This window comes from Dipodomys merriami, unplaced genomic scaffold (genome assembly GCF_024711535.1).
Source record: "Dipodomys merriami isolate MVZ:Mamm:240054 unplaced genomic scaffold, mDipMer1.0.p SCAF_277, whole genome shotgun sequence".
NCBI lineage: Eukaryota > Metazoa > Chordata > Mammalia > Rodentia > Heteromyidae > Dipodomys > Dipodomys merriami.
Window position 1 is genome coordinate 1214353 of NW_027204237.1, and position 24008 is coordinate 1238360.

Consider the following 24008-nt stretch of genomic DNA (forward strand, 5'->3'; position numbering starts at 1 on the left):
AAAAGCCATGGAATAGTTCCAAGTAGCATTGTCCCATGAGACATCATGACTTTCAAAGGACCTGGCAGACCTTCAGGAGATTTTATAATTTCACAATCTTAGCCTAAACACTCCTTTTTAAGTAGATATCAAAACCTTTTTTTTTTTTAACACCTTGAAGTATAAACTAAATTTCCAGCGCTTTGACTGATAAGATGACCATGTCTTATTTCAGGGAAGCTTTGCCAACGTTTGCCCCTCTTCCCAGAAAAATTCCATCACCCATGGATACTACTTGTATTTTTAGCGCCCTCTAGGATTCGACGTCAAGGTCATAAATGGTCCCCAAACTTCAATCTTTGTACTGAGGTCCAAACATTTCCAAATCGAACCACCTATTATTTCATGGTAGGCATCCCATAGATGTTTTATGCATCAGGCAGGTGGGTGAAATCACTTCGAGATTCGATTCACGGCGTGGGGGGGGGGGTCGATTGCAAAGTGCAGGGTGCGGGTGGCGAGGAGCCAGCCCAGTGCGGCCCTGGACGTACCTATTAGCGAAAGAGGCCCCGGGGTCTTGGGCCGGCGCGGGCGGACGGTCCTCCGGACGCCAGGTGGCGCTGTGGCGCAGCACGGCCGCGCCAGGTCGCTCTCGCGTGGCCGCCCCGCCCCGGGCCCCCGAGCCGAGTGGGCGGGCACGACTGCGCCCAGGTCGCAAGGCGCCCTTCGACCAGCAGCGCCTGGGGCGGGCGGGTATAAATGGAGCGGTGGTTGCTCCGGCCGCCTCTCTCCGTCCCGGGTCGCCGCAGCTTGCTCCGCTTTCGGGCTCCGCCGCCTAAAGCCAGAAAAAGAGAAAAAGATTAGGGAGGGGGAGGGTGGGGAATCTGCAGACGCGAGAAAAACCTCGAGGGAAGGGGAGGAAAAGACAAAAAAGCCGCGCCGAGCCCGAGGCGCAGCCGCCACCCGCAGGAGGAGAAAGAGCCGAGCGGGGCACGGGCGCCGCGAGTCGTCTGCAGGGGAGTCATTTTCGCACGCTTCCGGCCTTGCCCCGCGCCGCCGCGCCGCCGCGCCTTCCCGCGTCCGCCCGTGTGTGGTGGTGAGCCGCCCCCCGGCCCGCGCGTCCCGCCTCTTCCCGCGCCCGCCCGCAGCCCGCCGCGTGGCACCCGCGCCCCCCGCGCCGCCGGCCGGCGCACCACGTGTCCGCGCTGCCCTTCGCCGCCGCCGCCGCCGCCGCCGCCCGGGGCTGGCCGGATCCGCTCCCGCACAGGTTCAGTTTCCCCCTGCCCGGGCGGCTGTAATCTTAAACCGCCGGGAGCCCGGGGCCTATATTTATCGGGAGACGCGTGGCCCCCGGGCCGCGCGCAGCCTCGGCCCCGCGGGAGGTGGAGCCTGCCCTCCCCCCGGCCAGGAGCCCCCGCGCTCGCCGGGAGCGTCTCTTTTTCTGCGCGGCTGTGCATTTCCTCCTTTAATTTCGGACTTCCAAAGCCGGGACCGCCGCACGTTGCAGAGTCGCGGGGCAGGGCCGTGGTGCTCGCGGGGAACGCCTTTGTCTCGAGGGGGTTTTCGTCGTCTTTTTGCGGTCCCGGGCGAGCCGACCCGCCTCTGCCGGTGCCGCGCTGCGCCTGCCACCTGTGAGCCGCGGCGCGGGCGGGCCACGGCCCCGAGAGGAGCCCCCTTTTGTCCTGCAGTGGGTCCCCAGTAAGAAGTCCTCCTGGCGGGGCTCGGGGTGGTGGGGGGCGGGGAGATGAACGCTGCAGCCAGCAGCTACCCCATGGCCTCCCTGTACGTGGGCGACCTGCACTCGGACGTCACCGAGGCCATGCTGTACGAAAAGTTCAGTCCTGCGGGGCCTGTGCTGTCCATCCGGGTCTGCCGCGATATGATCACCCGCCGCTCTCTGGGCTATGCCTACGTCAACTTCCAGCAGCCAGCTGACGGTGAGTACACGCGGTGCCCGCACATCCTCGTGGGATCCCAGGGGACCCTGGGAGTCATCTAGGTTGGGCCCGATCGCTGGGTAGAGGTGGGAGGGAGGGAGGGGGAGGGCGGCTCACGACAGCTTGTAGCCCCGGAAGCCACAGTGGAGAGCCCCGCATGCAGGTGTAGACCGAGCCCGGTGTGGTGTCATGACGCCACTCCCCTCCCCTCCCCCCTTTTCAGACCTGCTTCTTCCACCACTTGCTAACTGGTCGATGACCTTGGGCTACTGAATGGGAGAGGGGGTGGGGATTGGATCTCCGGGAGGCTGTAAATTTGCACGTTGAAGTAACTGTTACTCCAATGTCTGGCCTTACTCAGATGAGGTAGGGCCTGTGCCAGACCCTACCCTGGTCAGTGGGTACAGACTCTTCAAAGGACTGAACAGTGCCCTGCAAAAGTTTGCAAAGCTACTGCCTGCATCTCTCCCCTCCCTCCCCCCCCCCCACACCACCTTTAACCTGTACTAGAGTCTTTGATTTGGGGCTGTTAAGAGAGGTGGTTGTGTGCAGTGGACTCAGGGGGCTGTGTTTATGCTATCAGAACTTTTAGGACCAGGCCAGCTGCCTGCTGTTGGCTACTGGTGTGTAGTTCTCAGCTCTTGGGTGAAGCTCTAAGGTGTGGAGAAAGTTACCCAGGTAGCCCAGGCTTAAAGTGTCACTTCAATTTACTGGACTGGCGGCAACTATTTGCTTCACCTGTGAATGGTGCTTTTATGCTTGTCAGCCTTTTTACTTCATTTCATCTGAAGAAAGTAGGACTCCTACAAAGCAAGGAACTGCAGAAGGTGGTGTTCAGTCACCTGATTGCAGCCTTCACATGGAGCATGAGTGCCACAAGTGTGAGAGGAGGGAGCACAGAGGAAAGAAGCCCTGTCCAGCTGCGTGAGCCTCTAAATCAAGTGGGAAACTGGAGTGTGTGTTACTGGAAGAAACAAGCCATTTTGTGACAGGATCTCCAGGTCCCCTATTACTTGGTCTCCAATTTTTGTTCACTGCCCGTGCACTGGCCATTTGCAACTGACTAAGGATTGGTTATAGTTCCTGTCAGTCCAGCATGCTCTGAGCTGAGTTCGCTCTGGCCACAGGATCCCAAAAGGTAGAGGTAGCCCAGTGTAGCTTTTTTAGGGGACATTGTGGGGTGCATTGGATCTTGCCTGTGCCTTCACTCTTCTGAACAAAAGTCACTTGTAGATAGCAGAAGCCATTGGTCAGCTTGTCTGCCAACGCATACCTCTGCAGGACTTCTCCCTGCTATAAATAAGTGCCTAGATTTGTCAGACTAAGCCAACTGGGCCTGTTCAGTGCTGTCTGGAAAAAGACCAGGAACAGGGTTGGAATGGGTTCCTTTACTGCTAATTAGTGAAGTAGCTTGAAGGCCCACGGTGAGTGTCTTCCAGGGCCACCATAGGTAAACTCCTGTACTTGAACTTTTTCTTACTTGGTAGATATGTCCTGTCATCAGCTTTGCCCAGTCTACCCCTTCCCATAAACCTCAGGAAAAGTTAATGGAGATGAAAGAGTAAAAATAAATTCTTGGCTGATTATAGACAGTTTAACTTGGGCAGAGTTTTAAGAAACTTTGTTTTTTTTCTCCCTTTTTGTGGAACTGGTGATGGGGGCGAGACCCAGGGTCTCAAACATGCTAGGCACATGCTCTGCCCGTGCCCCAAAGTCCTTGTCCTGTTTTGGAAGCAGCGTAGCCTTTCTTGTAGGGGAGGTTCTGGGTGATGTCACTGTAGCAGTGAAGTGATTGTGATGAGATAATCTAAGGAGAAGCAGCCATCAGATTGGGGTGTCCTTGTTGCTATTAGTGAAGAGCAGTGTTCCTGATCCTTTATTTGGCTCTGCAGTAGGCTCCTGGATGTGGGTAAGAGACATCCCACTGGATGGAGAGCAGGGTCATAGGAGTCTGGGATCATCAAATTCCTAGAATTCACTGAACTCAGATGAAAACTTTGAAAGGCCTGATACCACCAGGTACAGGCCTGACTGCTCTACTGTTGAGCAATGATGAGGTGGGTTTATCTATTTTTCTTGCCCTGGTGGTGCTAAGAACAATTTCTATACTTTAGAAATTGAAGTTGGGCCCAAGTAAAAAAAAAAAACGTATTATTTTCTCTTTGTTTTGACCAGTCCTCAGGCTTGGGCATTGTCCCTGAGCATCTTTGTGTTCAAAGTTGGTATTCTACTACTTGATCCATAGCACCACTTCCTGCTTCTTCTGAGTAGTTTATTGGAGATGAGTCTGATGGATTTTTCTGCGCACGCTGGCTTTGAACTGCTATCCTCAGATTATAGGATTACAGGCCTGAGCCACCAGTGCTCAGGGATCATTTTAGTTGTTCCACATGGGTTGGTGATAGGCTACAAAAGTGTCTTCTATAAATGGTAAAACTTGGTCAGAGGTGAGGTATTAGAATCATGGTGCTATGAATATGAAGGCCATTTACTTTGAAAAAGTGAAGTCATTGGATGGTGGCAGTTACTTACCTGCGTTATTTGAATTCTCAAACTGTGTTTCTCTTTCACAGCTGAGCGGGCCTTGGACACCATGAACTTTGATGTGATTAAGGGAAAGCCAATCCGGATCATGTGGTCTCAGAGGGATCCCTCTTTGAGAAAATCTGGTGTGGGAAATGTCTTCATCAAGAACCTGGACAAATCTATAGATAACAAGGCACTTTATGATACTTTTTCCGCTTTTGGAAATATTCTGTCCTGCAAGGTAAACACTGATTAAATGATTTCAGTAGAAAAATGAACTTGAATCTTGAACTAATGAACTGCTTTAGAAATGGAAATGACAGCTTATGGTGATTTATTTTTTTTTTAATGTAAGAAATGAAATCTCAGCAAAAGATTTCTATAGGTGTTGGGTATTTATAATCCCTAGCTACTGAGGAGGCGGAGGTTGAGATCTGAGGGTTGCGTTTTAAATCCAGTGTGGGCAGGAAAATCCATGAGGTTCTTCTCTCCAGTTAAGTGCCAAAAAAAGTCAGAATTGGCACTGTGGTAGAGTGCTAGGCTTGAGCAAAAAAGCTCAGACAGCTCCCAGACCCTGAGTTCAAACCCTAGGACTTGGGAGGTAGAGTCTTCAGGTCTTTTTCTGCCTGGGCTAGCTACAAACTACTCATCCTCCCAAGCAGTTAGGATTACAGGCATTGTCCAGAGTTCTGGGTGTGCAGCTCTTAGTACATAGCTACCATGGAAGTTTTACAAAGTGTTCCACATAGCTACTATGTCTGACACCAACTAGATTAAAATCCCTGTGTGAGTTGGAAAATGGTTTGTCTTTCTATAGCTCTAGGTTTTGTTCAGATCTTTTAAATGTCTTTTACTAAGAAAACATTAGGAATAGTAGCAGCCTGGTGGCAACCACTGTTTGTAAGGAAAGATACCTGCCAGGTGTCTGTCGTATTTCTACTATGAGATAGCAGCTGGAGCAGTTGGGGGGCTGCCTTGGAACACAAAGGTGCATCTCTGGAGCTGGCCAGTGATGTTGAAGCATGCTGTATCCTTTGGCAGGTGGTGTGTGATGAGAACGGCTCTAAGGGTTATGCCTTTGTCCACTTCGAGACCCAAGAGGCTGCTGACAAGGCCATCGAGAAGATGAATGGCATGCTCCTCAATGACCGCAAAGTGTGAGTGTCCCAGTCCGGAGCAACAACGATCGCATGAGCCAGCAGTGGCCCCACCTCGGTATTAACTGGCACAGACAAGGCGGCTACTGGTTTCTCGGCCCAAGTGTGGCCTGTTCCTACCTCTCCACTCCAGGGCTGGTGAGTCTCCCTGCCTGAGCCATGGCAGCCCTTTTGACTCGCCAAGGTGGGCTCCCTGCCCAAGCCATGGCCTGCCTGCTGCCTCTCCCTTTTAAAGGCATTTGTCTGTGGGTTTTGTGAGCACCAGCAACTAGGGCTGGCTGGAAGACAGCTCTAAGCCTACTCTGAGCAGGGGTCTTGGCCAGTGGCAGAGTGGAGAGGGCCCTGTGCTGACCAGGAGCTGTATACTAGCTAAATGACCTTGGCTTTCATTGGACTCTTGTCTCTCCATGAGTCTTTGCTAATTGTTGATGCCAAATTGTCCCTCTAGTTCTCCAGCCTCTAACGCAGGACTCTGACCAATACATGGCTGGCTCCCCAGTAATAATTTGGTTAAGACGAAAAACCCATTCTTTCCAGAGATACTTCTTAACATCCTGTTGCTTTGTTGTGGTTGCTCCTGTGGAATGGAGAGAAGGGACAGCAGAGCCATGTGGGGAGAAGGAGGGACCACATGCCTTGGCTGTCACAATCAAGTTATTTCTGTCCTTTGTGGCATTGAATAAACCAGAGGATGGGTTGTGTTTCTGATGTCTGTGCCCAGCAGTGAGTTCTACAGGTATCACTAGAAAAAAAATAGAAAATCCAAGTGCATATTTTCTTATATATACAGTGTGAATACCTTTTTTTTTCTTTTTTTCTTTTTTTCCTTTAAGCGATGTCTAGTAATCTCACTCCTAGGACTAACCGCTGTTAACAGTTTGGTTTATATCCTTCCAGACCTTTTTCTTTGCATTTACGTAGATGCACAGAAATGAACGTTTTAAAAATGTGGTCATCAGGTTTCTTCACGAAGGCAGTTGTGATGTGGTAGGAGCAGCCCTGGTCTGAGCCAGGAGCCCTGGGGCTGGTCCTTCCTTCCAGGGTAGTCCTGCCTCTTTTCTTTCTGCTGGGAACGGGACATCTCTGAGCTTGCTCTCTTGCTGGTGGATGGGGACCTCGTGTTTTAACCTCTCCTGTGAGCCTTTAACTGCATTCCTTTGGGCCCTTAGAAGACTTTTTGTTCCCTGAAGTGATTGCTGTTCACTGTTTTTCTTATAGGTTTGTAGGGAGATTCAAGTCTCGCAAAGAGCGTGAAGCTGAACTTGGAGCCAAAGCCAAGGAATTCACGAATGTCTATATCAAAAACTTTGGGGAAGAGGTGGATGATGAGAATCTGAAAGAGCTATTTAGCCAGTTTGGTAAGTTGGGGTCCATGCTCACATTGTCCATCTGGGTTCAGCTAGAGACTTGCTTCAACAAGATTCCTAGAGAGGTCTTTTCCTTGCCATGATAGAGGTGTGACCTTCATGTCCTTTGCTAATAGGTAAGACTCTCAGTGTCAAGGTGATGAGAGATCCCAGCGGGAAATCCAAAGGCTTCGGCTTTGTGAGTTACGAAAAACACGAGGATGCCAATAAGGTGAGTACAACAGTGTGGGAACATACAGGAGGTGGTTGCAGAGAGTAGGCAGAGCTGGAGTGGTACACACTTCCTGTACTGTCTGCAATTATCTTTCTTAGGGGCTTCCACAGCTACTGGATCATTTAGCTGTTTTCAAGCAAATGCACTAGGAGGTCACCTCAGCTGTTAAAACCTAGGGCAGGTGTTTGCTCCCTTGCATAGGTTGAGGGCGCTGAACCTAGAGAGCAGTAAGGTTAACTTAACTACCAGAAAAACAAACGCTTGAACGAGTTGTGGATTTGTTTAGCAGACTTCAGAGATGGCATTTTTTCTCAGAACAAATAGTTGGTTAGATTTAACAAGGTCTGTCTCCCCAATGTGGCTTAAAGACATGGATTTCCTCTCTAGGCCGTGGAAGAAATGAATGGAAAGGAAATCAGTGGGAAAGCTATATTTGTAGGCCGTGCACAGAAGAAAGTAGAACGGCAGGCTGAACTAAAGCGGAAATTTGAACAGCTGAAACAGGAGAGAATAAGCCGATACCAGGTGAGGTGGGCTTGGATCAGCATACCGATGCAAGGGAATTAACAGATCACATTTAAGTGAAGCAGGCTTTGTCTTAGGGGACTTAGCATCTCTCTTATTTTTCCCACTGAGGATGACATTGAAAGGGATGTATACCATCCAGATATGCTGCAAAATTACCGAACCAAGGACACGATTTGGGCTCTCCACTTACTGTTCTTTTTTCTGTGTGGGTTTTTTCTTGATATTACTTTATGGGAGTGATGTCCTGTAGCATTCATTTCTAAATACGCTCAGATTCCTCTGGGACCTTAATACACAGATTGCTGGGTCAGTCCCAGAGGTTCTTGCCTGATTGGTTTAGTTGGGAACCTGCCCAAGAAATTTCTTTCTTTGGAAGTCTCAGGCCCAGGCTGACCCTGAATTTATGGTCTTCCTCAGTCTCCTGAGTGTTGGGATTGCCGGCGTGTACCTCCGTACCTGGCAAGAATTTCATTTCTAACAAGTCACAAGGATGTGGCTGCTGGTCTGAGGACCACATTTGGGGATTTGTAGTCTTGGAGAATAATCTATGTGGAGGTGTGTTACTAATAGTGGTATTGCTCTTTCAGGGTGTGAATCTCTACATTAAGAACTTGGACGATACCATTGATGATGAGAAATTAAGAAAAGAATTTTCTCCTTTTGGCTCAATCACCAGTGCTAAGGTATTTTGCTATGTATGCGATGTTAGCATTAAAAGCAGAATATCCTCTTCTAGGTTTATCGGCATTTATTCCATCTAAATTAGGTTGATAGTGCTGAGAATAGTTGAGTATTCCAACAGATTTGTCTTGTGCTGTCATCCCACTATGGAGTGTGGAATCTGACCCAGGGACTCCCTGTAGCTCCAAAGCACCCACATCTTTCCCATGCCCGCTGCTTGGTGCTGGGATGGGGACAGCGGGTGCTACACTACAAGCAGAGGATATCCAGACAGGTTGTTTTCCATGTGTCTTGGGGCCTGTCTCTACAACTCTGCCACATTTCTCCCTGACTGTGAAGGTGTTTGGAAAATTTAGAGCTAGAATTGAGACCTATGGAAAAAATGAAGTGGAAAGTTTGGTTTTCCATAGTTTGCGGTGTATTTATCGTTTGCTTGTTCTCACAAGTCCTTTGAGTGATAAGAATGAGGGTGGCGGGGCTGGCGACCTTGGCCCTGCCATATCACTTCTTTGGGGTAAGGTGATCGATCTCTGGCTAAGTTTGCCCAGTTTTTCTTGCTGTTACCTCTGACTGAACAAATCAACCATCCTCTGTCTTCCTGAGTTATCTGCTTGCATTTGCTATTTCAAAAGCGTTATCCTAACCTTGCTAAGAGCTTGGACCAGATGAGTTCTATAAATAAGTTGTTAAACACCTATATTTTTCAACACTCCTGTCGATCTCTTGAGGAAGACTGGGGGTGTGATTCAAGTGACCTCTAGCAAGCAAGAGGCCCCTGAGCTTAAACTCTCAATATTAAAAAAAATTTAAATGCCTTATGGATGCTCAGTTTTAGCTATGCCTTTAGGTATCAGGAAGCATCTTTGGCTTCTGGGTTTTACCACTAGTCACATAGTTTTGAAGGATATTAGTGCTTCTTGAAGACTTGAAATAGGAAATGCCCAGGTATGTTAGAAGTTGTGACTATTAGTAGTCATTGTTGAACCCTTGACCAAACTTGGTAACTTGTGCCCAAAAATCAGGTTTCTTGGTTTAGCTAGGCAGCTGCTCCTCTGCTGCACTTTTTCTGAAGTTAGTGCCCTCATGTTGTATAGGTGATGCTAGAGGATGGAAGGAGCAAAGGGTTTGGCTTCGTCTGCTTCTCTTCCCCTGAAGAAGCAACCAAAGCAGTCACTGAGATGAATGGACGCATTGTTGGCTCCAAGCCTCTGTATGTTGCCCTGGCCCAGAGGAAGGAAGAAAGAAAGGCTCACCTGACAAACCAGTATATGCAGCGGGTGGCCGGGATGAGAGCACTCCCTGCCAATGCCATCTTGAATCAGTTCCAGCCTGCAGCTGGTGGCTATTTTGTGCCAGCAGTTCCACAGGTGGGTCTGCCACATGACCAAGACATGCCATGACAGCTGCTCCGATTTGCTGTGGTAGTTGGAGAAAGGGAATTTTAGATTCTGATACTTAAAAAATTAAAAAAAAAAAAACTAGCATAAGAGGCCTTCCAAACAAAATGATGGAAGCTGGGAATCTGTAATCATGGCTACTGGGGAGGCTGAGATCTGAGGATTGAGATTCAAGGCCAGACTTTGGCAGGAAAGTATCAGAGTTAACCTTCAAAGGGCTAGAGGTGGGGCTGTGGCTAGAAGAATAGCTTTGGACAAAAAAGTTCAGGGACGGGGCTGGGAAGGTGGCTCAGTGGTAGAGCACTTGCCTTGCATGCCCGAGGCCCTGGGTTCGATTCCTCAGTACCACATAAGCAAAAAGAAAAAAGCCGGAAATGGCGCTATGGCTCAAGTGGTAGAGCGCTAGCCTTGAGCTGAAGAGCTGAGGGACAGCACCCAGGCCCAGAGTTCAGGCCCCACGACTGGACCCAAAAAAAAAGTTCAGGGACAATGTTCAGGCCCTGAGTTCAAGCCCCAGGACCAACACACACAAAAAAGGAATTAGCCTGCAGCCTAGTGGTTAGGTCAGATTTGCAGGCATGGGTTTCAATCCTTATAATAAGAGACTTGGGTATTTTTCCATCCAGGCTCAGGGAAGACCTCCATATTACACCCCTAACCAGTTAGCACAAATGAGGCCTAACCCACGCTGGCAGCAAGGCGGGAGACCTCAAGGTAGGTAGTAGAGAGCCCAATTCTACCTACTTTGCCTACATGTCCCCCAAGAGGTCACCTAGCTTCTCTTTATCATTGTTTGTCTCTTCACCAGGCTTCCAAGGAATGCCAAGTGCCATTCGCCAGTCTGGGCCTCGTCCAACTCTTCGCCATCTGGCTCCAACTGGTAATGCTCCGGCCTCTCGTGGCCTCCCTACTACCACTCAGAGAGTCGGTGAGCAAACTGGCTTGTAGGAGCGGGGAGGAGGGAGTCAGGATGACTAGCTCTGCCCTCTCTGGGTCAGTTTGTGGGGCTCATTTGAGTCCTGGTTCTGTCCTGTGTATTTAGGGTAGGTATCTGTGCTTAGGAGCAGAGAGCCAGTGTGTCCTGATGTGTTGATCAATGTTCTTTGCTCATTGGTGACTTGTAAAGGTTGCTTACTGGATGATTGCAGAGATAGCTTGTTCTTTCAGGTGGGATAGGGTACAAGAAAGCTGACGTCCAGAGTGTGTATGTATTCCAAAATGTGGAGAGTTGTGTGTTGTCCTTTGGCTTGAAAGTAGCAGTAGTGACCCCTGTATGACATGACTGCGAACACACATTGGACTTTTCTCCTTCCGTGGGACGTGGCCAGTTGGACATCTGCTGCCAACACTGATGTGCATTTGCTGGTCTGTTGTAGGGTCTGAGTGCCCGGACCGCTTGGCTATGGACTTTGGTGGGGCTGGTGCCGCCCAGCAAGGGCTGACTGACAGCTGCCAGTCTGGAGGTGGTATTGGGTGCTCACAGAAGGGGGAAAGATGGGATTTGACGGGTCTGTGCTCAGACTGATGGGCTTTAATTGTACTTGTTCTTTCTGTAAGGTGTTCCCACAGCTGTGCCCAACCTAGCACCTCGTGCTGCAGTTGCTGCTGCTGCTCCTCGGGCTGTGGCACCCTACAAGTATGCCTCCAGTGTCCGCAGCCCCCACCCTGCCATACAGCCTCTGCAGGTGAGACCCACCATACTGTGTGTCCCTATTCCTACTTGGTTTAAAAGATGCTTTTCTGGACTGGGAAGGTGGCTTAATGGTAGAGTACGTGCCTTGCATGCATGCGGCCCTGGGTTCAATTCCTAAGCACCACATAAGAGTCCATGAGACTTATCTCCAATAAACCACCAGAAAACCAGAAGTGGGGCTATGGCTTAAGTGGTAGAGTACTAGCCTTGAGCTGAAGAGCTGAGGGACAGTGTCTAGGCCCAGAGTTCCAGGCCCCAGGACAGACCCTCCCCTCAAAAAAAGGGGGCTGTTTTCCGATGCCCCCAACTGGTACTACATACTTGCTCTGTAGGTGCTTGTTTTGTGGGTGGTCTGGTCACAGTTTACCCAGATCTTCTCAACAAGAGGCAGTGAGCGATTCCTACTCTCCTTTTGTGATACACATGTCACTCAGTTGGAGCCTTCAGGTCACTTTCACATCGAGTGGTCTACTTGAGCCTTTGCTTCTCTTCAAGAGGGGTTGGAACCAAGGTCAATAAGAGGTGAAAGGCACGTAAGCCAGGATAGATTCCCAGCTCTGTGGCCAATGGTGTCCCAGTGAGCCACTTGGTAGAGTCTCAGACTTAAAGTTCTGGTTAGCTTTGAACTACGATCCTCAGATCTCAGCCTCCTGAGCAATAGCTAGGCTTATATTGTAGATGAGAGCCACCAGTATTGGCTGTACTTTTTAGGTCTGTGACTTACATTAACACCATAAATCAATTATTTGATATGATAAATATCTACATCTCTCTGGTAAAAATACAGCTGATAGGGCTGGGAAGGTGGCTCAGTGGTACAGCGCTTGCCTTGCATGCCTGAGGCCCTGGATTCGATTCCTCAGCACCACATAAGCAGAAAGAAAAAAGCCAGAAGTGGCGCTGTGGCTCAAGTGGTAGAGCACTACTAGCCTTGAACTGAAGAGCTGAAGGACAGTGCCCAGGCCCAGAGTTCAGGCCCCATAAACGGACCCCCCTCCCCCCCAAAAAAAATACAGCTGATAAGGGGGTCAATTATGTTTTGCTATTCACTGATTCACACTGACCCAAATTTGTATGGGAATAGACCCTAATGGGAGTTCTTTCAGGAAAAGGTATGGCGTGATACACAACATAAATCCTTGGTAATTCAAGTGAAATGTCAGCATGCTTTTCACTTTCTCTTTCTGATAATATACTGTTTATTTGTAAGTTGTTATGTTTTTATGTCTAAGCCCTTCTGCTCCTCACCTGAGCCCCATCCTACTCCCAACAGAAGTGGTCCTTTGAAAACAAGTGTACATAGGTATGTGTACAGGTGTGGCCAAGCATCCTGTTCTTGGTGCTGACTGGCTTGCTTTTCTGTTTCCAGGCACCCCAGCCTGCAGTCCATGTACAGGGGCAAGAGCCTCTAACAGCCTCCATGTTGGCTGCAGCACCCCCCCAAGAACAGAAACAGATGTTGGGTAAGTATCCCACCTGCTTCCAGGAGAGGGCAACCTGGACCAATCTATTCAGTGGAATTTGGTGTGTATGGATGTGTGTTTGAGTGTAGTATGTGTGTAAGGTGTGGCTTGAACTCAGGGGCTGGACACTGTCCTTTAGCTTTTCTGTTCAAGGCTAGCACTCTGCCACCTTAAGCCACAGATCTCAGCTTCCTGTATACTTAGGATTACAGGCATGTGCCACCAGCGCCCAGCTTCCATTTCATGTGGTTTTTTTTTTTTTGCTTTGCCCAACAGGAGAACGTTTGTTTCCCCTTATCCAAACAATGCATTCAAATCTGGCTGGAAAGATCACAGGGATGCTGCTGGAGATCGACAACTCTGAGCTGCTGCACATGCTGGAGTCCCCGGAGTCCCTCCGCTCCAAGGTGAGCTGCTACTCACAATTGTGAGTGGCTTCTGTTCTCAGCGAGGGAAGAATGAGGGAATATTGGACACAAGTGGGGCCAAGGGTCTCTCCAAGTCATTGACTACCTGGACATTTCTCTCACAGGTAGATGAAGCTGTAGCAGTTCTACAGGCTCATCATGCCAAGAAAGAAGCTGCCCAGAAGGTGGGCGCTGTTGCTGCTGCTACCTCTTAGACAAGGAAAAACGTATGTTTAGCTATTTTTTTAATTTTTATTTATTTTTTTGGGGGGGTCCGTTTGTGGGGCCTGAACTCTGGGCCTGGGCACTGTCCCTTAGCTCTAGGCTAGTGCTCTACCACTTGAGCCACAGCACTACTTCTGGCTTTTTTTCTTTTTGCTTATGTGGTGCTGTGGAATCAAACCCAGGAATCCAACCTCATGCATACAAGGCAAGCACTCTACCACTGAGCCACCTTCCCAGCCCCAATGTTTATTAGCTATTTTATTTTCTACTTTTTTTTTTTTTTTTGGTCATGGGGCTTGAACTCTAGGCCTGGGCACTGTCTCTAAGCTCTTCAGCTCAAAGCTTTTGCTCTACCACTTGAGCCACAATGCCACTTCCAGTTTTCTGGTGGTTTTATTGGAGGTAAGAGTCTCAACTGATTTTCCTGCCCAGGCTGGCTTTGAACCACAATCCTCAGATTTTGGCCTCCTGAGTAACTAGGATTATAAGCATGAACCTTCCACCTTTTTTGAGATAGGTCTACTCTGCAGCCCAGGCTGCATACTCCTCTCCATACTCAAGACTCTCCATACTCCTGTCTCAACCTTGATTACAAGGAGAGTGCCACCATACCCACTCACGGCTTCTTCCTGACCCCAATCTGGCGCTTGAACTCTGAGTCTGGGTGCTGTCCCTGAGCTTCTTTGCTTAAGTAAAGAGCTCTGTCACTTTGGGCCACAGCATCATTTCTGGTTTCTGGTAGGTGGTTAATTGGAGATGAGAGTTTGAACTGACTTTGCTGCCTGGGCTAAGTTAGAAACCACAGTCCTCAGATCACAGCCTCCTGGATAGCTAGGATTATAGGCAAGACCACCAGTACATTTTGCCATTTGACCTGAGTCTTTCTATCACCTGTCAATTGTTGTGAAGAATTACAATGGAGAGCCCATTGCTGATGGCTTACACTTAGTGGCAGGAAAGTCCCTGAGAACCTTATATTCAATTTAACCAGCAAAAAAGCCAGAAGTGAAGCTGTGGCCCAAGTGATAAAAGAACACCAGCTTTAAATGCAAAAGCTAAGGAGCAGCATTGAGTTCAAGTCCCAGTACTGGCACATTGGCATACTCAGTTTGGCCTGAGATTGGTAGGGTGGTATAATACTTGTAAAACAAGATAGACCTGGCTGTCATGATTCTAGTAAGAGAAGAGAAATGCCTGAATTGCAAGTATGGGGTGTGTTCTAGGTGACTTGTGAAGGTTATGGACTCTGCCTGCAGGGGCTTAGGTGAGTGAAATTTCACTGGCATTAGGTAGTAGGTGCTTCCAGGGAAACCATACAGGGATAAAGGGAAAGAGGATGTAAGGGCAGTGCTGGTGTATTGGTAGAGGTCAGCTTGGTGATGCTCAGGTTATCAAGGTCCAAGGAGTCTTAGGCCAGAGATGGGATGTGCAAAGGACAGTGCTGAAATGTACAGTCTAGGATGTCAGTTGTGTTTTATCAGGGAGCTCAATGAATATATAGAATTCTTTTATGTATTTAATAGTGTTGGTGCTTATCTTTTCAGGAGTCAAAAGCCAAATAACCCCTCATGGAATTCAGCTTGAGGTTTGAAGATTCCTAGCTTGTCCTATGGACCTCAACACCAAGAATCACAGTTGCAAATGTCATAGGTCATTTTGTATCAAAAGGTCAATTATGATGCACCTAGAATTTTTCAATTATAAGAATATATTCTCTGGGTTCTGTGGCCCAGTGTTAACTTTTTTTTCTATTGTGGGTTTTGGTTTTTTTCCCTCCAGAAATTGGTTTTATTTGACGTAACCAAGTCTTAAGTTTCTCAATAAAGGAAAAAAAAACCATGAAATTGCCTGTGTCTTATCCATGTAGTCTACTATTCTACTTTTAAGAATTCTTGTGTAAAAAGGTATGCATAGCAGTTACATACGATCAGTTAAAACAGTGCCTGTTGTGTTAAAGTATTCAAAGCTGGTATTCTCAGCAGACCTTGAGTCTGTCTGGCTTATAAAAATCTAAGCTTCACTTTTATTTGGAATAATAGTTATAATTTATAAACGCCTACTTTTTGAGAATTTTTTTCTCTGGACAATATCCTACTCTGTTATGATTAAACTATTAAACAAGTAAAATATTCTAACTTTAGACTTAGTTTACAAGGTGCTGTTTGTTTTTCTGATACAGCTGTGTTGTGTATACAGTAGTGACCATTTGTTTCTTTTTTTTTTTTTTTTTTTTGTCGGTCATGGGGCTTGAACTCTGGGCCTGGGCGCTGTCCCTCAGCTCAAGGCGAGCGAGCGCTCTACCACTTGAGCTATAGCGTCACTTCCGGTTTTCTAGTGGTTTATTGGAGATAGGAGTCTCACGGTCTCTCCTGCCCGGGCTGGCTTTGAACCTTGATCCTCAGATCTCAGCTTCCTGAGTAGCTAGGATTACAGGTGTGAGCCACCAGCGCCCGGCTTACCATTTGTTTCTTATTCCTGAGAATCTGAATGTGCTGCCCATATAATCCAAGCGAAATTTACCTTATATAGAATATGATTTAGCCCCTCAACATGTTCATAATTGTTACTAAAACTGCTTGTTAATTTTAATGGAAAAAAAATCTAAGCTTCAATAGAGTTAACACCTCCAGGACATTGGGTAAGGCCTGCTGGCTGATTGGCTCCACTCACCTCCCACCTCCTCATACATGCTCTTCCTTGGGCCATGTTGGGGTTTGTCCTGGCCCCTCATATCAGCTTAAGTCCATTTTGCAACCAAGGTTTCCTCCAGGCATGGGAAAATGCTCAGGAGGTAGATCTGTAGATCTGTTGCAACATGGAACAAACTTTGGCCAATGTCAGTCAGCCTTGGCAGAGCCTGTCCTTACAGCATGCTCGTCCTCCCTGTCCTCTGGCCAGGTTCCCCTTAAGGCCCTACTTTTGGTATTTTCCCCATCTTGACAGGTTCCTTTTCAACTAAGGGCTAGGCTCTTTTTTTTTTAACTGGTCTTGGGGCCTGAACTCTGGGCCTGGGCACTGTCTCTCAGCTCTAGGCTAGTGCTCTATCGCTTGAGCCACAGCAACACGTCCTTTTTTTTTTTTTCCTGCTTATGTGGTGCTGAGGAATCAAACCCAGGGCCTCATGCATGTAAGGCAAGGGCTCTACCACTGAGCCACCTTCCCAGCCCAGGGCTAGACTCTTAACTCTAAAATTCCCCAAAGTAGATGGTCTCTTTCCTGGCAGACATTTCTTAAGGGGTTATACATTTGGTTGACAGCAGCCCCTCAAAATTAAGTGCTGGTGGATATATCTGAGCCCTCAAGGCTCTGAGAGGCCTGAGACAGCCTTGCCCAAAACCTCGCAGGTAGGGAAGTATAGGATCTTAATGGACACTGCCAGTACTGTGCCTGGGCCCTGGCGCCTGAGACTCATTCCAAATGGCTCCCATTCTATAAGCTCTATAATAATGGGTATGGATATGACAAGTGCAAACTTGTTAGGGGTTCAGAAATGTGTATGAAAGATTCAGATTTAGCCAGGAGTCCAGGTGGGACTCAAGCAAAACCAGAATGGAGAGGAACAATGAGCAAAAAGCCCAGAGGGAAGGAACCTGGCACATGGAGGCAAACAGGTTCTAAGGGAAGTAAGGAAAAACTAGAGATAGACTGTAGTGTCCAGATAATGACGATGTGAAGTACAACAGGAATTTTAGCCCTCCCATCCTCTGCCTGTGTTCACAGCTAAGTAACTGGGTATTAGCATATGCACATGCTAGAATGCATGGTTTTTGCAGTAAACTGTAAGGAGTAAGCAAAGTTCGTCTGCTGCTTTTCATTTCTCTTGGAGTTTTCACAGACATTCTGATGCCACTGAATTATGAAACAGGTGATGCTGAAAAATGGGTCATGTTCACATTCCTGATGACATGCTTGGGAATACATTTTAAGTAATAGCCATTCTGTGTATGAATGGTATTTTACAAAATATATCTCCTGATATGACTGATCTAGTGATTTTTTTTTGGGGGGGGTCGGTCATGGGGCTTGAACTCTGGGCCTGGGCACTATCCCTCAGCTCTTCAGTTCATGGCAAGTGCTCTACCACTTGAGCCACAGCACCACTTCTGGTTTTCTGGTGGTTTATTAGAGATGAGTCTAACAGACTTCCTGCCCAGGCTGGCTTTGAACCACAATCCTCAGATGTCAGCCTCCTCAACAGCTAGGATTACAGGCTTGAGCCACGGGCACCTGGCTGATCCTAGTGATTTGAGGATAGCAAAGATAGGAGAGTGATTTTATTCACTTTGTAATTATCTGAGGACTTTATGTCATTTGATATTAAAATTATGTGCACACCACATGCCCATGGTTCACATCTGTAATCTAGCTACTCAGAAGGCTGAGGTCAGAGAATTTGTTTAAAACCAAAAAAGTCTTGATTTCAACTCATTAATCCAAAAGTTGGGCTGGGCTCAAGTGGCAGAAATGGATCAAGCAAGCTGAGCAAGTAAACCAAGTGAGTGAGGCTGCTCCAATCCCAGTACTAGTTTTACTAGCACACATACACATATACATGGCACCTCATAAATCAGAACACTCCAAATTGTGAAACTTTTGAAGGCTTACATAAAACTCATTTCAGATTTTGGATTTCCACATCAGCTAATGAACTGGTAAAATCTAGGCAGATGATCCAAAATCTGAGGAAAGTAAGAAAACAGATCTTGGTTCAAAGCAATTTGACTAAGAAATACTCAACTAGTAGCTGATAATTCTTAAGAAAAATATCTATGTTGGTTCATTTTGTATATATGTGTGTATATGTGTGTGTATATATATATATATATATATATATATATATATATATATATATATATATATATATATATATATTCCTGCCCTATTTTCTAATACAGAGCCGTTATATTTGCTAGGCTGTGTTTTGCCATGTTGAACCATGTTCCTAGTTCAGAAAAAGGTTTGGGTGTTGGTTTGTACTATTTGTGGGCACCAGACTTCCCTTTTGTTTCTTTTTTTGTCTGTTGTGGGGCCTGAACTCTGGGCCTGGGCGCTGTCCCTCAGCTCTTCAGCTCAAGGCTAGCGCTCTACCACTTGAGCTACAGCACCACTTCCGGCTTTTTCTGCTTATGTGGTGCTAAGGAATCGAACCTAGGCCCTCATGCATGCAAGGTAAGCGCTCTTCCACTGAGCCACCTTCCCAGCCCCTCTGCAAGTATTCTTGGAGCTCTATAAATGCTTAGAATCATTTGAAAGAGTAAACAATGGACAGGTATAAACTTCTTTTTCCAGAGTCCTATTTGGCCTTGAACTCAATTTTCCTGCCTCACCCTCCTGATTCAATTACAGGTGTACACCATGCATGGCTTTGTAGTATCTCCCCCTTTGGTAATTTTATTTTGACATGTTTTCAAACGTAAAATAAGAATTATAAGAATAAGTCAAGGGCTGGGAATATGGCTTAGTGGTAGATGAGTGTTTACCTAGCATGCATGAAGCCCCGGGATTGATTCCTCAGTAACACATAAACAGAAAAAGCCAGAAGTGGTACTGTGGCTCAAGTGGTAGAGTGCTAGATTTAAGCAAAAGAAGCTCAGGGACAGTGCCCAGACCCTGAGTTCAAGCCCCAGGACTGGCAAAATAATTCAAGAGCTGGACACTGATGGTTTGTGCCTATACTCCTAGCTACTCAGGGGTTGAGATCTGAGGATCAAGGTTTAAAGCAAGCTCAGACAGACAAATCCATTCCAGTTAACCAGCAAAAAAGCCAAGCTGAGCAGGGCGCTGGTGGCTCATGCCTGTAATTCTAGCTACTCAGGAGGCTGAGATCTGAGGATCTCCGTTCAAAGCCAGCCCAGGCAGCAAAGGCCTTGAGACTCTTATCTCCAATAAAACCACTAGAAAACTGGAAGTGGTGCTGTGGCTCAAGTGGTAGAGTGCTCGCCTTGAACTGAAGTGCTCAGGGACAGCGCCCAAGCCAGAGTTCAAGCCCCATGACTGACAAAAAAAAAAAAGCTGTGTGGCCCAAGTGGTAGAGCACCCCAAGTTGCCATGGTACTAAAAAAAAAGAGAAAATTCAAGGAATTACAACCTTTAGTCCTTCACTTGTTTATTAGTTTACTTTTTGCCGTATGGTTTATTTTGTAACTACATACAAACTGTACAATCATGTATATGTCCATACACATACATACATATACATATACATTTTCCCACCATGTATCCATTGAGTAATCTGAAGATACCATGCCCCCTTTATTCCCAAATACTTTAGTGTATTTCCTAAGAACAAAAATATTCCCTCAAGCTGGGCGCTGATAGCTCACACCTCTAATCCTAGCTACTCTGGAGACTGGGATCTGAGGATCACAATTTGAAGCCAATCTGGGCAGGAAAGTCCATGGGACTCTTATCGCCAATTAACCAGTAATAAGCCAGAAGCAGAGCTGTGGCTCAAGTGGTAGAGCAAAATAGCCTTGAGCACAATAGCTGAGGACCTGAGCTGAGGCCTGAGTTCAAGCCCCAGGACTAGCACAAAATTATATATATAAAGTTCCCTCATATAATCAGAGAACCATAGTAACAATTATGGAATTTAACATTGACAAAACATTGTAATCTGGCCATAGATTTCATCAGTTTATAGTAATTTCAGCTATTATTTGACAAGGATAATACCTTGTATTTAGACACTTCTTTTACGTTGGAAGTTTCTGGGGTTTTCATTGTCTTCGTTTACTGGTACCAGGGTTTGAATTCAGGAACTCCCACTCGTTCAGCTTGCTTGCGCTACCATTTATACCATGCTTCCACCCAACCTTTTTGGTTAAGAGATGGGAGTCTCAGGCTTTCCTCCTGAATTTGTTTTGAACTACAATCCTCCACATCTCAGCTTCTTGAGTAGCTAGGATTATAGGTGTGAGCCACCAGTGCCTGGCTCACTGACTCTTTTGATCTTGACCTTTTTGCAGGGAACAGGATAGTTGTGTTTAAGGTTGTTTCGCAGTTTGTACTCACAGATACTTAAACTCATGATTCCATTTAAGTTATGTCTTTTGGCAGGAACACTATAGAAGTAATATGGTTAGGAAGTCCCATAAGGAAGGACATGATGGCAACTCAAATAGGGATGATACTATCTTTAATCAGTTGGTTAAGGAAATGGAGATGTCTGCCAAATTTCTCTACTGGAAAGTTCCCTTGTGTGTGTGAAAGAGACAGAGACAGAGACAGATAGAAACAGTCAGACAGCTAGAGGGCAGTCTCAAAGCAGAAATCCTCCTGCCTCTCAAGTGCTGAGATTTAAAGGCAGCACCACTATGGGAAAGTTACTGGGTTTTTGGTTGTTGGCCATGGGGCTTGAACTCTGGGCCTGGGCGCTATCCCTCAGCTCTTCAGCTCAAGGCGAGTGCTCTACTACTTGGGCCACCGCACCACTTCTGGTTGTCTAGTGCTTTATTGGAGATAAGTGTCCCACAGACTTTCCTTCCCCGGGCTGGCTTTGAACCGTGATCCTCAGATCTCAGCCTCCTGAGTATCTAGGATTACAGGTGTGAGCCACCGGCACCTGGCAAAAGTTACTGTTTTTAAAGGCTTAAGAGCTAACTTCTCATTAGCTTATCTTCTATTGAAAATTGTGGTTTTTCTATTTTTCTCCTAAAGATCTTTTTTTTTTTTTTTTTGGTCAGTTGTGGGGCCTGAACTCTGGGCCTGCGCGCTGTCCCTCAGCTCTTCAGCTCAAGGCTAGTGCTCTACCACTTGAGCCATGGCACCACTTCTGGCTTTTTCTACTTATGTGGTATTGAAGAATCGAACCCAGGGCCTCAGGCATGCAAGGCAAGCACTCTACCACTGAGCCACCTTCCCAACCCCTAGAGATCTTTTTATTTAACCCTTTATCACTTCTTGTCTTTAGCTTTCCTTTTTTTTCTTTTCTTTTTTGTGCTGGTCCTGGAGCTTGAACTCAGGACCTGAGCTTTTTATTTATTTGCTTAAAGCTAGTGATCTACCACTTAAGCCACAGCTCCACTTCCTAATTGGAGTTAAGAGTTTCATGGATTTTCCTACCTGGGCTGGACTTGAACTACAATCTTCAGTGCTCAGTCTCTTGAGTACGTAGGATCATAGGTGTGAGCTACCAATACCCAGCTTGTTTGTTTGTTTTGTCTTTTGGATTCAAAACAATTTTACTTTAAAGAGAAAAAAAAAAAAAAGAGAGAGAGAGGCCATAAGGGAAAAGGTGACAAGCTGGCTCCAGCCTGTTTTTTCCCTGACTTCAGAGGCCTCAGCAATTTGTTGGACCAATTCTCTTTCACAGGAGAACAGCCTGCACTAAGCACCTTTCCCCTATTTCTTAATTAAGCTTGATCCCCAGAGTTGCCAGGTACACATGTAAACTTCAAAGATCCAACAGAAGCACCAGAGTCCTGGGGCAAGCCAGAGAATCACCTGACAGCAGCAGTTCTGCTGGGCAATCCCACTTTAATGTGTCCAGAATCCATCAAGGAGAAAGCACATGTACTGTGAAACAGGAGCACAAGAGCCCAGGAAGCATGAGGAAGACAAGCAAGGCTGTGGGTTCCTATACACAGTTCCACAGGATGGCAGTATACTACACCACAGGGGCTTGAATCAAAGACATACATTACAAATTCCCCAAGCCCGACACCACAAGTGGATAAAGAAAGGGGTGCTGTTGCTTTCTCCAGTTCTCAAGCCCAAAGCACCTGAATTCTTTTTGTGTTTTTTCCAGTACTGGGGCTTGAACTCAGAGTCTGGATGTTGTCCTTTAGTTTTTTCGGTCAGGGCTGGTGCTCTACCACTGAACACAAACACTTTTGGTGGTTAATTGGAGGTAAAAGTCTCAAAGGCTTTGAACTGTGATCCTCAGAGGAGCTAGGATTACAGGCATGAGCCACTGGAACTGGCACCCTGCAAATTGCTGTCATTCGTGACCTCTAACCCATGGTGTTGCAACTGAGCTCGTAACAGCAGATTCTTCGTTTTAAGATCTTCAACCTGTTGTCGAAGGTCATCATTGTCCAGCTGCAGTTGAACTAGTCCCTGTGTTTCTTCAGACAACCACTGGTTACTCTGTCGAAGCTCCTGGATATACTCCCAGGCTTTGGATAGAATTCCAGCTTTACTGGGGCCAGACTTGGGGTACTCCATAGAGCAGTCTGGGATGATCTTGGCCAGTTCCATGATCCAGCTGTTGATCTTGTCTTGGCAGCGGCGCTCCACTTTATTATGTTGAATCCTACGTTCCACATCTTGAGTTGTCCAGGGAGACCGTGGTTTGGGGTAATATGGGTGGCTTCTGGGAACAACTGACTGCAGGCTTCCGCCCAGCACTTCCTGTGGTGACGTCATCAAGAGCGGCCCGTTGAAGGGAGGAGTTGCTCGCCTCCTGCTAACAGTGGCAGCTGTAGACCCGGATGTAGTGCCTCCTTTCCTATCTTCCACTTCAAGGCTGAGGAAGTAAGTACAGTAAGGCCCAACAGCCGTCTCCTTGGTGTCAACTGCAGCATCGCTGGTGAAAGCACTCTGGATGGCCGCGTGGGTCATGGGCTGAGCGTCAGGGTGCCCACGGATGGTGCCAGGGCCTTTTGTCTGGCCATCCACCTGCCCCTCAGACACCTGGGCCACCCTGGACATCAGCTGGTTTTCATGGTTGGCCTTGAAGACATACCTGACTTGGAGCACAGGAAAGGAAGCGGCTGAGTAGAGGCCGGCCACAGCCTCGCCCGCTGGGTCCTGGCCCAAAACCACTGCTCCCTTGTGAACCTGCGCGGCCTTGTCTCCTGCTTCCGCTGCCCTCTGCTGCCCCTTCATCTCTCCGAGAGTGGCCAGCGCTAAGAAACTGGTCTTTGGGAAGAGGGCCTTGCCGCTCCAACGCCCAGTCCCAAGTGCGAGGTACCCGCGCAGGCTGCTTCAGCAGGCGGCTGCCTTCCGGCCCTCGTGACCCCCCTCTTCCGGTCGGGCCGCAGACAGCCCCTCGCTGGCGGCAGGCTTCCGGTCCTCGTGACTCCCCTCTTCCGGTTAGGCCGCAGACAGCCCCTCACTGGTTGCTGGCTTCCGGCCCTCGTGACACCCCCTCTTCCGGTCGGGCCGCCGACAGCCCCTGGCTGTGGGCGCCAGACCCTCGGCCGCCCCGCATCGTCCCCCTCGCCGCCGAGCACCCCACTTCGGTCGTTGTATCTTGGTATAATTTCGCTTTTTAAATGAATCTATAACTTCGTTGTTGTTATGAAGGTGCTGCGCAGAGGGGTCACCATGTCACAGGCCGACCGTGCGTGGGTTTCTCTTTGGGACAATGTCGCCCTTAGTTTTCCCCAGTTCTCCCCTTTCCCGCTCACCCCCATGCCCTGGCCCACAGCTTGCCTAACTCATCTTGTACTTAGTCTACTGATGGCATTTGTAATGTAGCTTTTTAAG

At 47.7% G+C, this 24008-nt stretch overlaps 1 protein-coding gene, 1 non-coding gene and 1 pseudogene across 4 annotated transcripts; 2 read left to right on the plus strand and 1 right to left on the minus strand.

Moving 5' to 3' along the window:
* The first annotated feature begins 1723 nt into the window (after nt 1-1723).
* On the plus strand, nt 1724-15419 carry LOC138837860 (polyadenylate-binding protein 4). Of its 3 annotated transcripts, none has more exons than XM_070036878.1 (16): nt 1724-1916; nt 4490-4683; nt 5484-5599; nt 6818-6957; nt 7083-7177; nt 7568-7705; nt 8296-8391; nt 9484-9756; nt 10413-10500; nt 10595-10714; nt 11163-11249; nt 11344-11471; nt 12849-12942; nt 13219-13349; nt 13475-13576; nt 15119-15419. In XM_070036878.1, exons 1-15 carry the CDS (start codon nt 1724-1726, stop codon nt 13562-13564), a joined length of 1983 nt encoding a protein of 660 aa, XP_069892979.1. In that variant the 3' UTR covers nt 13565-13576; nt 15119-15419. The 3 variants fall into 3 exon arrangements, with proteins under 3 accessions (XP_069892979.1, XP_069892980.1, XP_069892981.1); XM_070036879.1 differs by having other exon boundaries at nt 10595-10666; XM_070036880.1 differs by lacking the exon at nt 11163-11249.
* Nucleotides 8579-8712, plus strand: LOC138837867 (small nucleolar RNA SNORA55). The gene has a single exon (XR_011375472.1). It is a non-coding gene; the product is annotated as a small nucleolar RNA SNORA55 (small nucleolar RNA).
* A 6738-nt stretch (nt 15420-22157) lies between the features above and the next one.
* On the minus strand, nt 22158-23405 carry LOC138837833 (upstream stimulatory factor 1 pseudogene; annotated as a pseudogene).
* Nucleotides 23406-24008: the final 603 nt, after the last annotated feature.